This window comes from Lynx rufus, unplaced genomic scaffold (genome assembly GCF_022079265.1).
Source record: "Lynx rufus isolate CCGP_SWC_20201006 ecotype Redwood Valley unplaced genomic scaffold, mLynRuf1.p SCAF_2, whole genome shotgun sequence".
In the NCBI taxonomy this organism is placed as follows: domain Eukaryota; kingdom Metazoa; phylum Chordata; class Mammalia; order Carnivora; family Felidae; genus Lynx; species Lynx rufus.
Genome location: NW_025814834.1, coordinates 72,493,824 through 72,507,753, shown reverse-complemented (window position 1 = coordinate 72,507,753; position 13,930 = coordinate 72,493,824). Strand labels below are relative to the sequence as shown.

At 35.1% G+C, this 13,930-nt stretch overlaps 1 protein-coding gene across 3 annotated transcripts in view; it reads right to left on the bottom strand.

Moving 5' to 3' along the window:
- LY75 (lymphocyte antigen 75) overlaps nt 1-13,930 on the bottom strand; it is a 137,995-nt gene that overhangs the window by 36,273 nt on the left and 87,792 nt on the right. For 2 of the 3 annotated variants that reach the window (XM_047085054.1, XM_047085052.1), the window contains exons 29-33: nt 10,660-10,854; nt 8,153-8,379; nt 6,623-6,791; nt 3,170-3,319; nt 931-1,053 (exon numbers count right to left, since the gene is read on the bottom strand). In XM_047085054.1, coding sequence (XP_046941010.1) covers nt 931-1,053; nt 3,170-3,319; nt 6,623-6,791; nt 8,153-8,379; nt 10,660-10,854 — 864 coding nt within the window. Of the gene's footprint in view, nt 1-930; nt 1,054-3,169; nt 3,320-6,622; nt 6,792-8,152; nt 8,380-10,659; nt 10,855-13,930 lie in introns of those variants that run through there. The other variant, XM_047085053.1, reaches the window with a different exon arrangement.

Sequence of the window (13,930 nt, the reverse complement as noted above, 5' to 3'; positions counted from 1 at the left end):
ATTCTGTGCAATTTTACTAAGCTGGTTTGAAAGACAAAATCATCATTAAGAATTAATTATTCTCTTGGGGTGCCTGGGTGGCTCAGTAGGTTAAGTGCCCAACTTCGGCTGGGGTCATGATCTCACAGTTCCTGTTAGTGAGTTCGAGCCCACCTCTGGCTCTATGCTGACAGCTAAGAGCCTGGAGCCTGCTTCAGATTCTGTGTCTCCCTCTCTCTCTGCCCCTCCCCTGCTTGTGCTCTGTCTCTCTGTCTTTCTGTCTCTCAACAAATAAATAAACTTAAAAAAAAATTACAGAGGCAGTGTGAGTAGGGAAGGGACAGAAAGAGGGAGAGAGAGAATACTAAGCAGGTTGTGCACTGTCAGTGCAGAGCCTAATGCGATACCGTGAGATCATGATCTGAGCCAAAACCGAGAGTCAGACGCTTAACTGACTGAGCCACCCAGGCACCCCAATATTAAAATTTTTTTAAAAGAATTAATTATTCTCTATGGTAAAAATATTTCAAGACGGAAGAGAACAATAAGAGAACTTTCTGAATAACAGAGTTATAAGCTATAAAAATACGACTGATAGACACTAGAACTCTAAGGAAAGTAAGTCATGGGTTCTTTGTGGGACATGGGGGGCACAAATATCGTTGTAGGAGAAAAAATATGCTATTGATCCAAGTACCTTAAGCATCTAGAACACCCCAGTTGATTTAATCTGACTTTCTATTTCATTAGTATTTTCCATAGGTACTAATAAGTCACTTGAATATTCATTAGGATTTTATAAATGTCCAAAACAGCCAGCAGACCTAGCTTATTCATCAATAAGAAGCATTTGAATTAACCACCACTTGACATTCTTTAGCAAGGCTGACTTGGTATTTAGGACAAATTGGAACTCTCTTTGCACACTGTCCACACAAATATGTCACTTACCAGTAGAATGTTGAGATAATCCGAGCCAAACTCTCATGGTAATATTATTATTTTCCCTCATCAGTCTGCTCACAAATTTATTCTCATCTTCATCCTCTATGGTAACAATAGTTGCAGAATGATCTGTTGAAGGAAAACAAATCCTAAACTAATGAGCTTTATGCAAACTAGGGAAATGGCTTATTTTCAAACAGCCATTTGAGAAAAAAAATCAATCTTGATAAAGATCATTGAGAAATTCAAGCTTTACATAGAGAATACTTTTTAAATCTGATATTTGTGTCATATTTTTAAAAGAATAGCATTAATAGATCCAAAAAAAAGTTAGACATATTTCTAGATTGAAACTTTATTTAGAGAAATGTTATGTTTCTTTAAAATGTTTACCTGATAATATTATTTGACCTTGGGACTGCCTACCAATGAGACCTTTGTATATGTACAGCTAGTTAGAAGAAGTGGGGTATGTGATTGTAAAAAGACATATCAGCATACTCTCCATATAATAGCTCAGCTTTAAATTCGCTTCTAATAAAATGAAAATAAAAGCAAACAGGTTTGGGATATTGAGGAGCATTAGCATTTCCTTTAATATTATTTTATACATAAATGAACTTGGTTATGCCCATTATATGTTCCCAAATATAGTATGGAACTGAATACCCTTGAAGTTTGATAAATTGCCCTAAACCCACAGAGAAAATAGTATTATCACCATCATCAAGCAAGGGATAAAAATAAAATAATAACTAGACTTGGAAATAAATCCTAAGTAGAATCAAATACTCTCCAACAGTGACAAGCCTATCTACACTTGAACTAAAGCATTTCTTTTGTGGTGGTGATACTGGGAGAATGGCAAAGGCAAGTCTTTACTCCTTTATAGAAGACCACAGTGTGCACATGCTTGTTTAATATTACATAATCCTGTAGGGAAGATATCACTATTTTACAGATGAGGAAATTGAGCCTCAAGGAGATTAATCATTCAGGTTTATACAGCTAACCAGTTATAAATTTAAAGAGACAATCTCAATATTTTCTAATAATAAGAATAATTTGCTCACTATTTGCAGGGCACGGTGCTACATTTGCATATATTATCTCATTTCATTCATTCCTACAACAACGCAACCTTAGAAATAAGTACTATTTTCATTCTCACTGTTCAGATGAGAAAAGAGAAGCAATTATGTAACTTCTATAGTATCACTCAGCTAGTAAGTATGGGAGTAGGATTTAAAACTTAGACCTGTCTGCCTCCAAGGCTTAAGTACTTAACTCCCACACTACAATGACAGTAACCCTTCCTATTTTCTCCTGTAGGAGCAAGAGGCTTCTCACTTTCAGAACACATACATAGTTCACAATAGTTCCCATCGTGTGTGTGTGTGTGTGTGTGTGTGTGTGTGTGTGTGTGTATACACATACACCACAGAGGAGTTCCCAAACAAAAGTTTCCATCATGTAGTCAAGCAGTAACAAGGAGATTTTTAAATCAGGCAAATGACTCCACAACAGTTAGCAAAATAAATGAGAGATATGCCACCAGTCTGGCAAACTGCTACCCAAGGATGCAGGTCTTTGAAATACTCTCAGTGGTCTCCCCAGAAGTCATTTCACAGTTTGACTATAGAGTAAATTTATTATGGGAGAGATCCAATTATTGCTGTTCTTTCTAAAATAGTTAAATTTGAAGACAAAAAGTCCTGTTCCTTATGATGTTCAGAGGATATGGGCCATTTCTATTGCAGGATGGATGAACAACCCATTCTTCCTTGATTTTGTTACCCTGGTCAGTGATAAGCTTACTTATTTATAACTAAGTAGTGGGAAAATCTGTAATTTGTATTTAGTACTTAACCAACTTCAAAAAAAAATTGCCTTTAATCCCTTCATCTAAGCATATCTAACTATATTTAAAACCATTTCATTTGTCCTTATTTTCACATAATAATTCACAAAGAAATTTTTTATTCTACTTCTTCCCACTTACTTTTATTTTCCATGTACTTATTCTTACATTGGTCACTTTTAATGGCTATTCCAATGTTCCACTTAACTCATACATCATAAAATACTTAACTATTTCCCCACCACTGGGCAATTCGGTTATAAAATGCCATTATAGATATAGAGTGTTTTAAAAATATTTTTAAAAATATAATCATTACATCCTTGGGAAAAATTCCAATGATTAAATTATTGAGTCCCAGAAAATCAACAGACTTTAACTCACCAAGTTTTGAACAAAACTGTTCAGCTTCCAAGAAACTGTGCAATGCCTGGTTGGACGCGTAACAGTGGTCCCTGTACTGGATCCACTGTGATTCGTTCCCTTTCACTGCTGGACATCTTGATGAGTAGGTATGAGAAGACACCTCTTTAGCTATAGAAATGTTAGACATGACTGTAAACACGCACAGACAAAATGATTGGCTTTTAAAATCTCACTAAACCCTGTTTGAAACTGTGGTGCCTGTGAGTAAGAAAGCATTCGACTCAATACACACACCAGAGAAAGCTACAGCTCATACTCTAACAGTATACATTGTTTTAAGTGTTTATTTATTTTTGAGAGAGAGCACAAACAGAATAGGGGCAGAGAGCCCAAAGCAGGCTCCATGTTGACAGCAGCTAGCCTGATGCGGGGCTCGAACTCATGAACCTTGGGATCATGACCTGAGCTGAAGTTGGACACTCAACAGACTGAGCCATCCAGGCACCCCTAAGAATACACATTCTAATTAGCTTTTTTGGAATACCATTTTTAACTTAGAAAATAGAAGAAACTATTTAGCCTTCTAAGATGCAATTAGCTTAATGTAAAATCAATTGGAGAGACAGAATAAGAAAAGAAGCAAAGACAGGCTGGCTGAGTAGGCCTGTAACTACTTTGAAACAATTAAAATTCTTTCCTTGAATTCTTTTTATCTTGGTAATATATAACTAGTTTTACCTTGCCATGTAAAGAACTACTTTTAAAAATCACATCTACAAGTGAAAATTTGGTAATTTGTTTACACAGTGCAGTGTATCTGCACAGCAAAATCTGTCTCCAACAAAAAGTCTAAGTATGGCTTCTGTACCCATTAAATAATAACTCCCCATTCCTGCCTGCCCCCAGAAACTACCATTGCACTTTCTGATTCTATGAATTTGACAACTCCAGGTACCTCATACAATTCAAGTCATATGGCATTTGTCCTTTTGTGTCTGACTTATTTCACTTGGAATAATATCCTCAAGATTCATCCATGCATGTTGTATTATGTGTTAGAATTTCCTGCTTTTTTAATGCTGACTAATATTCCACAGAATGTATATACCACATTTTGCTTATGCATTCATCTGTCAATGGACAACTTGGGCTGCTTCCACCTTTTGGCCATTGTGAATAATGACGCTTGTGAACAGGGTTGTACAAATATCTGTTCCAGTCCCTGCTTTCATTTCTCTTGAGTACATACCCAGGAGTGGAACTGCTGGATCCTATGGTAAATTTATTTAAAAATTTTGAGAAATCTCCATACCATTTTCCACAGTGGCTACACACAATGTTTTATTCCCACAAGCAGTGTACTAGGGCTCCAATTTCTCCACATCCTTGCCAACACTTGTTATTTTCCTTTTTTGTTTTTTGAGGATTCAGTTTTTAATGTTTGCTCTCGTATTAGTTTCCCAGGGCTGCCATAATAAATTACCACAAACTTGGTGGTTTAAAACAACAGAAATTTCTTCTCTCACAGTTCTGGAGTCTAGTCTAAAAATGAGTGTCAGCAGGGTTGGTACTTTCTGGAGGCTCTGAGGGAGAGTCAGAACTCCCAGCTTCTGGTGGTTGCTGGCAATCCTTAGCTTGTAGCTGCATCACTGCAATTTCTGCTTCCATCATCCAATGGCCTTCTCGGTCTGTCTGCTTCTCTCCTCTTATAAGGGCACCAGTCATTGGATTTAGGGCCCATCCTTATCAAGCATTACCTCATCTTAACTAATTACATCTGCAAAGGCTATTTCTTTTTAATTTTTTTAACGTTTATTTATTTTTGAGAGAGAAAGAGACAGAGCATGAGCCAGGCAGAGAGAGAGGGAGACACAGAATCCGAAGCAGGCTCCAAGCTCTGAGCTGTCAGCACAGAGCCTGACACGGGGCTCAAACTCATAGACTGTGAGGTCATGACCTGAGCTGAAGTTGGATGCTCAACTGACTGAGCCACCCAGGTGCCCCTTGAATCGATTTTTTAATTTATTTTTTTAATAATTTTTTTTTAGTGTTTATTTATTCTTGAGAGACATGAGTGTGAGCAGGGGAGGAGCAGAGAGAGAGAGAGGGAGAGGGAAGCACAGAATCTGAAGCAGGCTCCAGGCTCTGAGCTGTCAGCACAGAACCTGACACAGGGCTCAGACTCATGAACTGTGTGAGATCATGACAAGATCCAAAGTTGACACTTAACCGACTGAGCCACCCAGGTGCCCCGTGCAAAGGCTATTTCTAAATAAGGTTGCATTCTAAGACTGGGTGGATGTGAATATGGGGGGGGGGGACACTATTCAACCCAATATGGCACTGAATTTGTTTGTTCATGTCATTCAACTTGATCCTATAAAGTCTGTTTAGCTAACACAGATGTCCTTTCCATTTTCTCATGTATCCTCATTGTTTTTCTAAAACATTACATTCATTTTTTGTACCTAACACCTGGGATGTCAGGTTTTGATCATCCATTTATTTCTCATTCTTGATATCATTCTCCCTTTCTTGTATTCACTTGCTTCTCTAAATAAGGTTTTCACATTTTCTTCTGCCTGAATCTGTTTAATTCCAAATGTTGGATCTTCTCTAGAATATTCTTTGGAACAGAAGCATGGCAAGCGCTGAGAGCCAGAGGCTTCAGAGACCACCACCGCCACCATCTCTTGGCTTGTCCAGCAGGCCCTGCAGCTCCGGGGTGGGGTGGGGGGGCATCTTAGCTCTTCTGTTCTTCATTAAGGCTCCACCTGTCAGGATGAGCCCAACCCTGGTGGAAGGGGCTCTTTCCTTAGATTTTAAGAATCATGTAAGTTTGGAAAATGCTGAGTTACACAAAGTTAAACTGCTGTCTTTACTACAGAAACTATCAGAGCAGTCAATATGATAAATCAGACCTGAAGTATTTCCCAAATTTATGTGCTTTTGAACCCTTTTTTACTGTTTTTATTTATTTATATTTATTTCTGAGAGAGAGACAGCATGAGCAGAGGAAGAACAGAGAGAGAGGGAGTCACAGAATTCAAAGCAGGCTCCAGGCTCTGAGCTGTCAGCAAAGAACCCGACACAGGGTTTTGAACTCATGAACTGTGAGATCATGACCTGAGCCAAAGTCAGATGATTAACTGACTGAGCTGCCCAAGCACCCCAAATTCTTTTTTAAAAGCAGTGTCAGCCTTTGAGGAACATTGCTAATTGAAACCGAAATTCACAAATTCTAGAGTAGTATGTACCTGGTGATAGAGGAACTGAAAGTCTTTGGGTACATACATACCCTAAATGGGTATATCATGTTCATCTCTCTTCACAAAGTATCAAATTTATTTTTGTAGGATGTGTGAATAAACATTATTTAAAACCTACAAAAAATTCCTTTGAGTATTTATCATGTGCACAAGACAAAATGTCATATTTTAATTAATATAGTTATTCAAAATCAAGTCTTACATTTTGTAGGTTTATAACAAATAGCACCATCCCTAACAGACTTGCATTTTTCATGTGTCCAAATTCCTTTTGGATCCAAGACAACACAATTTCCAGCAGATTTTTTATCTTTCCATGGGATGTAGTCAAATGTACTGCCATCAGACCATTCAAAAGTTGATTCACTTCCCTGTTTTAAGAATAATAGAGATAAAAAAGCTTAGCACATTTTTAGCATAAGAATTGCTTTTAATTAAAAAAAAATAATACAGAAAACCTGAATCCAGACAAAAGAATGTTCAAAATGAACAGTAAGAAGAATATATATACTTTAAGAAATATTGGAATGGATTGTTAATTATTTGCTTACAATTGTTATAGGTCTGGACCTATTTGTAAAATCAGGGATTTACTTTTGATGCATTGATTTGAGACATTTACTCTGGTGCAATTTAAGTAGGACTTTAAATTTATAGACAGTTACTATACTCTGTCCCTAGATTTATTTATTTATTTTTTTAAGGATGAGTTTATATAATACTTGAAATTAAATGATGTGCAAATGGCTTCCATTTGTCACAATTACAGATTTATATTAGCAACCTTCATATTATTCTGAATATTGTTTTTTATGTTTTATAGTTCTGTGGTTTGTGTCTCTGGCTACATGTTTCATATTACAGAAGCCATCAAGCAGCAGGGGTTTGGAAGAGGAAAATACTTCCCAAGAAACTCATATGGGAAGATTACTTTTGATTTTTCCTTTATTCTATAAACCTAATTTGTCATGCTTTTTTAAATTTTCTCCACTTTGTTCTAAAGATTATTTAAATTAGGTTTTCAATTCTAATCTCTATAGTAGCCTATTTCTTGCGGGGGGGGGCAGGAACTGGACATTATTATAGGTACATGAATACACTAATTAATAGGATTCAAATAGTGGCACAAAAGATGTATTTACTACCAAAACATTATCTCAAATAGTGCTCATTTGTAGGGTGAAAGTGAGAAGAAAATACACATATTAGTCCTAATATTAAGAATTTTATTTGACATCTTATATAAATTTTTGTGTTAATCTCACTATAATCCTATATTAAGGAAAATATTATCACCCCAGTTTTACCAATGAAGAAATTAACTTCCAAAGATTAAATGACCTGCTCATGATCACCAAACATAAATGGAAGACCTACCACTAATACCAGAACTCGGGTTTTTCTGATTCGGTGCTATTCTTTTTTCCCAGCTTTGCAATTAGTCTGCCCCAACTAGGTAACAGAGAGGTGTTGTTGAGATATTAATCTACTGGGCCCTTGGGATGGCCTGGCAGTGTCTAGGGTGGCTGCAGTCCAGGCCATTTGCCCTAGTACATTCTACAAATACAATTTTCTATATGGTTTCTGTTGCAAAAAGATAAGAAAGCACTATGCTATGCAAATTGAGTCCCAGGACTTACTCTGATGTTATACTCTGAATTAATATCTTATGCTCAAATTTCCAACCTTCTAACACATTTGGAAAATTTCTGGAAAACAAGACAAGACTTACATCATGACTTGAGAGCCCAACCCATAGTGGAAATCCATCACGTTTTACGATATCTTCCAGAAAGAGCTGGCCATTTTGGTCATGAACACTTGCCAAATAACCTCCACTTTGAGAACACATGTTCAATGCTTCATACCATGTTACCTTTTTTTGGATAACATTATAAATACCATCTTCATATGGAATAAACAGTGGCAGAGTAGCATTATATTCTTCCTTGTAGTCAACTATAATATTTAAATTAAGAGTATTAGTGATTAAATTTAAATAATTTAAAATATATATTTTGGGTAAGACTGGACATGCAACCATTTCTAAAGTTAAATAAAACTGGATTTTTCTTATTAACAAGGGAGGTAAAATGCATACTTTATTTTTCGTACTGCCACAACACATATAATAGGTTCTTAAATAGTATAGTTGCCTGGTTGATTAAAAAAAAGATATAAACATTGTTTTTCATTTAAGGAACTTACATATTAATTGCAGACATTAAACAACAATACCTGAAATTCAGGCAAAACAATTATCTACTCTAATATGTGTGACTGAGTAGAGAAGGAGAGACTCATCTGAGTTAAGAGAGTCAGAAAGCCTGCTTATCAAATTAGGTTTCCAGAGTTTAGGTGAGGTGAATTAGGACCAAAAAGAAATAAAGTAATCAGAAAGCTAAAAGCAAATGAAGAATAATATAACAGTAACAAAATTACAATAGTAACAATAACAAAAGCACAGTGATAAGAGTACTTGAAAGAGGCACAGGAGCCAAGTGAAAGAGCTCCCAATGGCCCAAACTAGAACAATTTTAATAAAATATTAAATAATGTAGTATATCATATTATAACCCAAAGTATAAAATATATACCATGAACTGATACTGATATAAATAACTGAATAAGTTTTAAAATGGGAGAGAACAGAAAAATCTCTTGCGCGGTAGAATTCCAAATAATTTACATACGTACACCCTTCTCAGGAAGGTGGAGAATAACTCTTCAGCCTGTAAATATGTACTAAATATACTGACTTCCTTAAAAAGAGTACAGCATGGAAATGGGGAAAAGAATAACTTTGCAGTGGAGAAAGCTGACAAACACCTAGAGCCAGGTGATCAAGGTTAAAACCAACAGTGGGAAGTCGTGTTGATAGCATATACCCTTCATATGATGTGATGAAAATGACACTTTAAATCTGTGGTTTTTCCTAAACCTCAAGCCCACAACTCCAGTTTAATCATGAGAAAAACATCAGCCAACCTGAAGGGAGACACATTCCACAAAAAACGTGAACAAAAAAATACATGACCAAAAAAGTGCTCCTCAAAACTGTCAAGGTCATTAAAAGCAAGAAAAGTCTAAGAAGTTTTTACAGCCAAGAGAAACCTAAGGAGACAAGATGACTATATTAGCATGGTATCCTGTATAGAATCCTGACTAGAAAAGGGATATTAAGTAAAAATGTTAAAAATCTAAATAACGTATAGACTTTAGTGAATAAGTAATCCATCATATTGGGTTTCTTAGTTGTGACAATTGTACCATACTAACACAAGATGTCAACAATAGGGGATACTGGTTATGATATATATGGGAACTCTCTGTACTGTCTCTGTAACTTTATAAACATAAAATCATTCTAAAATATAAAGTTTGTTAAAGAAGTAAAACAAAGGTGGAAGACTTCTTGTCAACAAAACACCGTAAGTAAAGGTGAAAATGAGGATAAGCATACACTGTACATGGGACAATTAAGACATCAGCCTCACAGAAAAAGAGCCTTATTGAGCCAAGAATGGGGGGGAAAATCAAGGTTGGAAGAAAGCCTAGAATTTTAGGATAGACAGTGTTTCTAGAAAGTCTTAAAAGCTTACATGGACCCAAAGTAATTGGTAGTACGGAATCCCTGGAGATTGTTGATGGAAATGGTGTTCCAGAAAGTTATTCTGTGGTACTATGAAGGGAGAAGGTCAGCCTGGATGTTAGCAGAGGTCTTAAAACTTAAAACAGTTTTTAAGCTGTGAAAAATTTTAAACTGATATGCATTTTAAAATAGATTTATTTAAGGAATTAGGCAAATTTAAGAGAAATTTATTTTCAGCCTAGAATGTCAAAACTCTACCCAAACACACTTTCTTATTTATAAAAATCTTCTCCATTCTTCAAGACCCAACCAAGTTTTATTTTCTTCTCAAAGCATTTTGTTGTCATTATTTGTTTTCATTGATCCCTTTTGACTTTCCAACAAATTTAAGCCAGTACCAAATCACCTAAAAGTAACCTACATGAAACAATGATAAAGAATTTCATGCTGTCTCCCCAACTACATTTTACTCCTTGAGATCAAGACCATGACACCAGGAAACTGTATCTTTTCCTTCCTGTGTAACTTCCACAGTACCTCTCACAGGACTGAAAATAGAGGAGGCACTCAAAAAATATAGTTGCATGATTCCCACTTGTGGAGCTAATTAGCCTTATGGAGTGAAAATTCTACATTAGCAGACTTACCCATTTCAATTTTACAAGCAAGAATGCTGTTCTGGTTATAGTAAAATATTTCTTCAATAGCATTGAATGTTTGAATATCCCAGAAGCCATCAGTACTCAAGCCAGCAAAAAAATTGCCATTTTTTATATCTGGTCTTCCTCCTCTCCAATTTGTGTATGACAGCATGGTCTTATCAGACCACAGAAGAGAATTATCTAGAGAAGAAACATTTTTTTCTACAATTAGAGATTAAATCAAGATTTGAGTTAGAGTTATGAGGTTAATATTTCAAACTCAACTAATTTTCTTTCTTCTTTACCTGCTTTCTAAAAAGTTATATAATTATGTATATCTCTTTATACATAAAGAGATAAATATTTAAATATTTTCTGACTATAACAGTAAATTATGTTTATTTTTAATTTGGAAATTACAAATTATAAACATAAAAATTAAAATTTACTTACAATTTCACCATCCTGCAATAACTTTATGCTTATTATTTTTAACCAAATATTCATTTTTACTGTATATATGTTTAATTGCAATGAAAATTAGTATAATTATTTCATTTAAACATTAATATATTATAAAACTAGTGACAGAAATCTCTTCTCCGGACCTAAGCCATACACAATTGTGCACATTTATGTCAATCTAATATATATTTGACCTTTTCCTTTCATCATATACAAAATGAACTCAAAATAGATCATAGACCTAAAGGTAAGAGCTAAAACTATAAAACTCTTAGAATAAAACATTGGCGTGTGTCTTTATGACCATAGGGTAGGCAAAGTCTTCTAGATATGCACAAGTGATAAAAAATAGATAAATTTGATTTCATTAAAATTAAAAAGTTTTGTGCTACAGATTATACTATCTAGAAAGTGATGTAGTAGTAGTACATGTAGTAGTAGGCAGCTGGCTGACTCAGTTGGTAGAACTTACAACTCTTGATCTTGGGATTGTGAGTTCGAGCCCCACATTGAGAGTAGAGATTACTTCAAAGAAATAAAGTGATGGGAGAAAATATTTACAAATCATTTATTTGACAAGGAACTTATATCCAGAATATATAAAGAATGTTTATTGATCAATAAAAAAGACAAATAATTAAAAAATGGATAAAGGTTCTGGGGCGCCTGAGTGGCTCAGTTGGTTAAGTATCTGTCTCTTGATTTCAGCTCAGGTCATGATCTCTGAAGATTCGGGAGATTGAGCCCCAAGTCTAGCTCTGTGCTGACAGTATGGAGCCTGATTTGGATTCTCTCTCTCTCTTTCTCTCTCCCCCTTCTCTGTCCCTCCCCTGCTCACACTCTCTTTCTCTCTCTCTCTCTAAATAAATAAATAAACTTAAGAAAATACCGTATTAAAACAAATAAAAATAAACAATGGATAAATGATCTGAATAATGTATTCTCCAAAGATGATATACAAATAGCCAATAAACACATGAAATTATGTTTAATATTAATAGTTATCAGGGAAATGAAATAAAAACCTCAATTAGATGCCACTTCATAACTACTAGGGTGGCTACAATAAAAAAGAGAGATAAAAAGAAGTGTTGGCATACGTATGGAAAAAATGGGAAGGTATGGAAAATGGTATAGCAGCTTAGAAGAACAGTTTGTCAGTTCTTCAAAGGGTTAAAAAAGACCCAGAAATTCCTCTTCTAGGTACATACCCAAGATAAATGAAAATATACATCTACAGAGAAACTTGTACATGAATGCTTATAGCAACATTATTCATAACCAAAAAAGTGAAAAGAACCTAGATGCCCATCAATTGATGAATGGATAAATATGGTATATCCGTACAATAGAATATTATTCAGCCATAAAAAGGACGGATATACTGATACACACTATAGTACTGCATGCATAAATGCTAAGTAGAACAAGCTAGTCACAAAAAGAATCACATATTGTATGATCTCATTTATATGAAATGTGTAGAACAGGCAATCTCTAAAGACTGAAAATAGATCAGTAGTTGCTGGGAATTAGGAGAGGGGTAAGGAATGAGGAAGGAGTTCTAATGGGTACGATGTTTCTTTTTGCTGTAGTGATACCTGCACAACTCTGTGACTGTCTTAAAAGCCATTAAATTGTACATCTTAAATGGCTGAATTGTATGATATGGGAATATATCTTATTAAAGCTTTTGGAAAAACAAGTTGCTAGGCCTATTAAAATCATAAATTGGCATAAAGAGTGAAGTAAATTATAAGGTACGCATACCCGTTGTTGTCCTGGTTGTTTGTAGCTTTCCTGATTACCATCTTCTGAGGAGAGATACCTAAATATCTGCCTGCAGCAAAGATACACTAGAAATACTGTACATATGATTGGTTCTTGCTTGCTGCTTTCTATCACCTCTTGTCTCCCAGTCACCCTTTCCTTCTCCCCAAATGTTAAAGTTACCATTTTCTGGACAATATGATGGGCAGTGATATATTTCTAAAGTTGTTATACAAAAGGGCCACATTTTCACTTGGCTTGAAGTATCTTTTAGTTGACAAGTGGCTTCTTTTAGTAATTTCTATTCATGGCCCTATTTTTGAAAAGTCCAAACTTTTTAAAAAACAAAATCTTTTGTATAGGTGGTATATATAATTAAATATTATTTAAGATTAAAGTAATTTAACAAATCTATGGGTGTGAATCAAGCCAGTAAGAATTAAATTTAAACTAAATTTGCTGTTTGCTTGAAATATCTTTCTATATGTCACTCATATTTCTACATATTTTAGTCAGAAATCCTGTTACTCATACAATTTATAAAAGAAGTTAAGATGATTAAAAGGAAGTTTATAGATCTGAAAATGCTTTTGGAATAAAGAATACATTTTCAGTTGTTTCTGATAATATAACTAATAAGGTACATCAAAAGGTAAAATTGAACTCTCTGTATCCTGGGTACGGTCTCCACTGGTTCCTATGGCATCAGTTTCCTCAGTCATTTTCATGTACAGCTGGGAACTTCCACCTAGTTTCTCTCCATTTTTTCCCCCTTCCTTAATTTTAAGGGTATTCAAGTGTCATTGGAGAAAAGATTTGGGCACGTAAGTCCTACTATGATGAATTCATCTTCAACTGGCAAGCTAAGTCTTACCTATTGCTTGATAGCTTGATTTTTGTTAACTCATCTGCAAGCCATAAATATTTAAGAAAAACTTTAGCAACTCTAAGAAAGAGTCAGGTTAGATAGCAAGGCGAAGACTATTTTTAAGGGGCGCCTGGGTGGCTCAGTCGGTTAAGCTGCCGACTTTGGCTCGGGTCA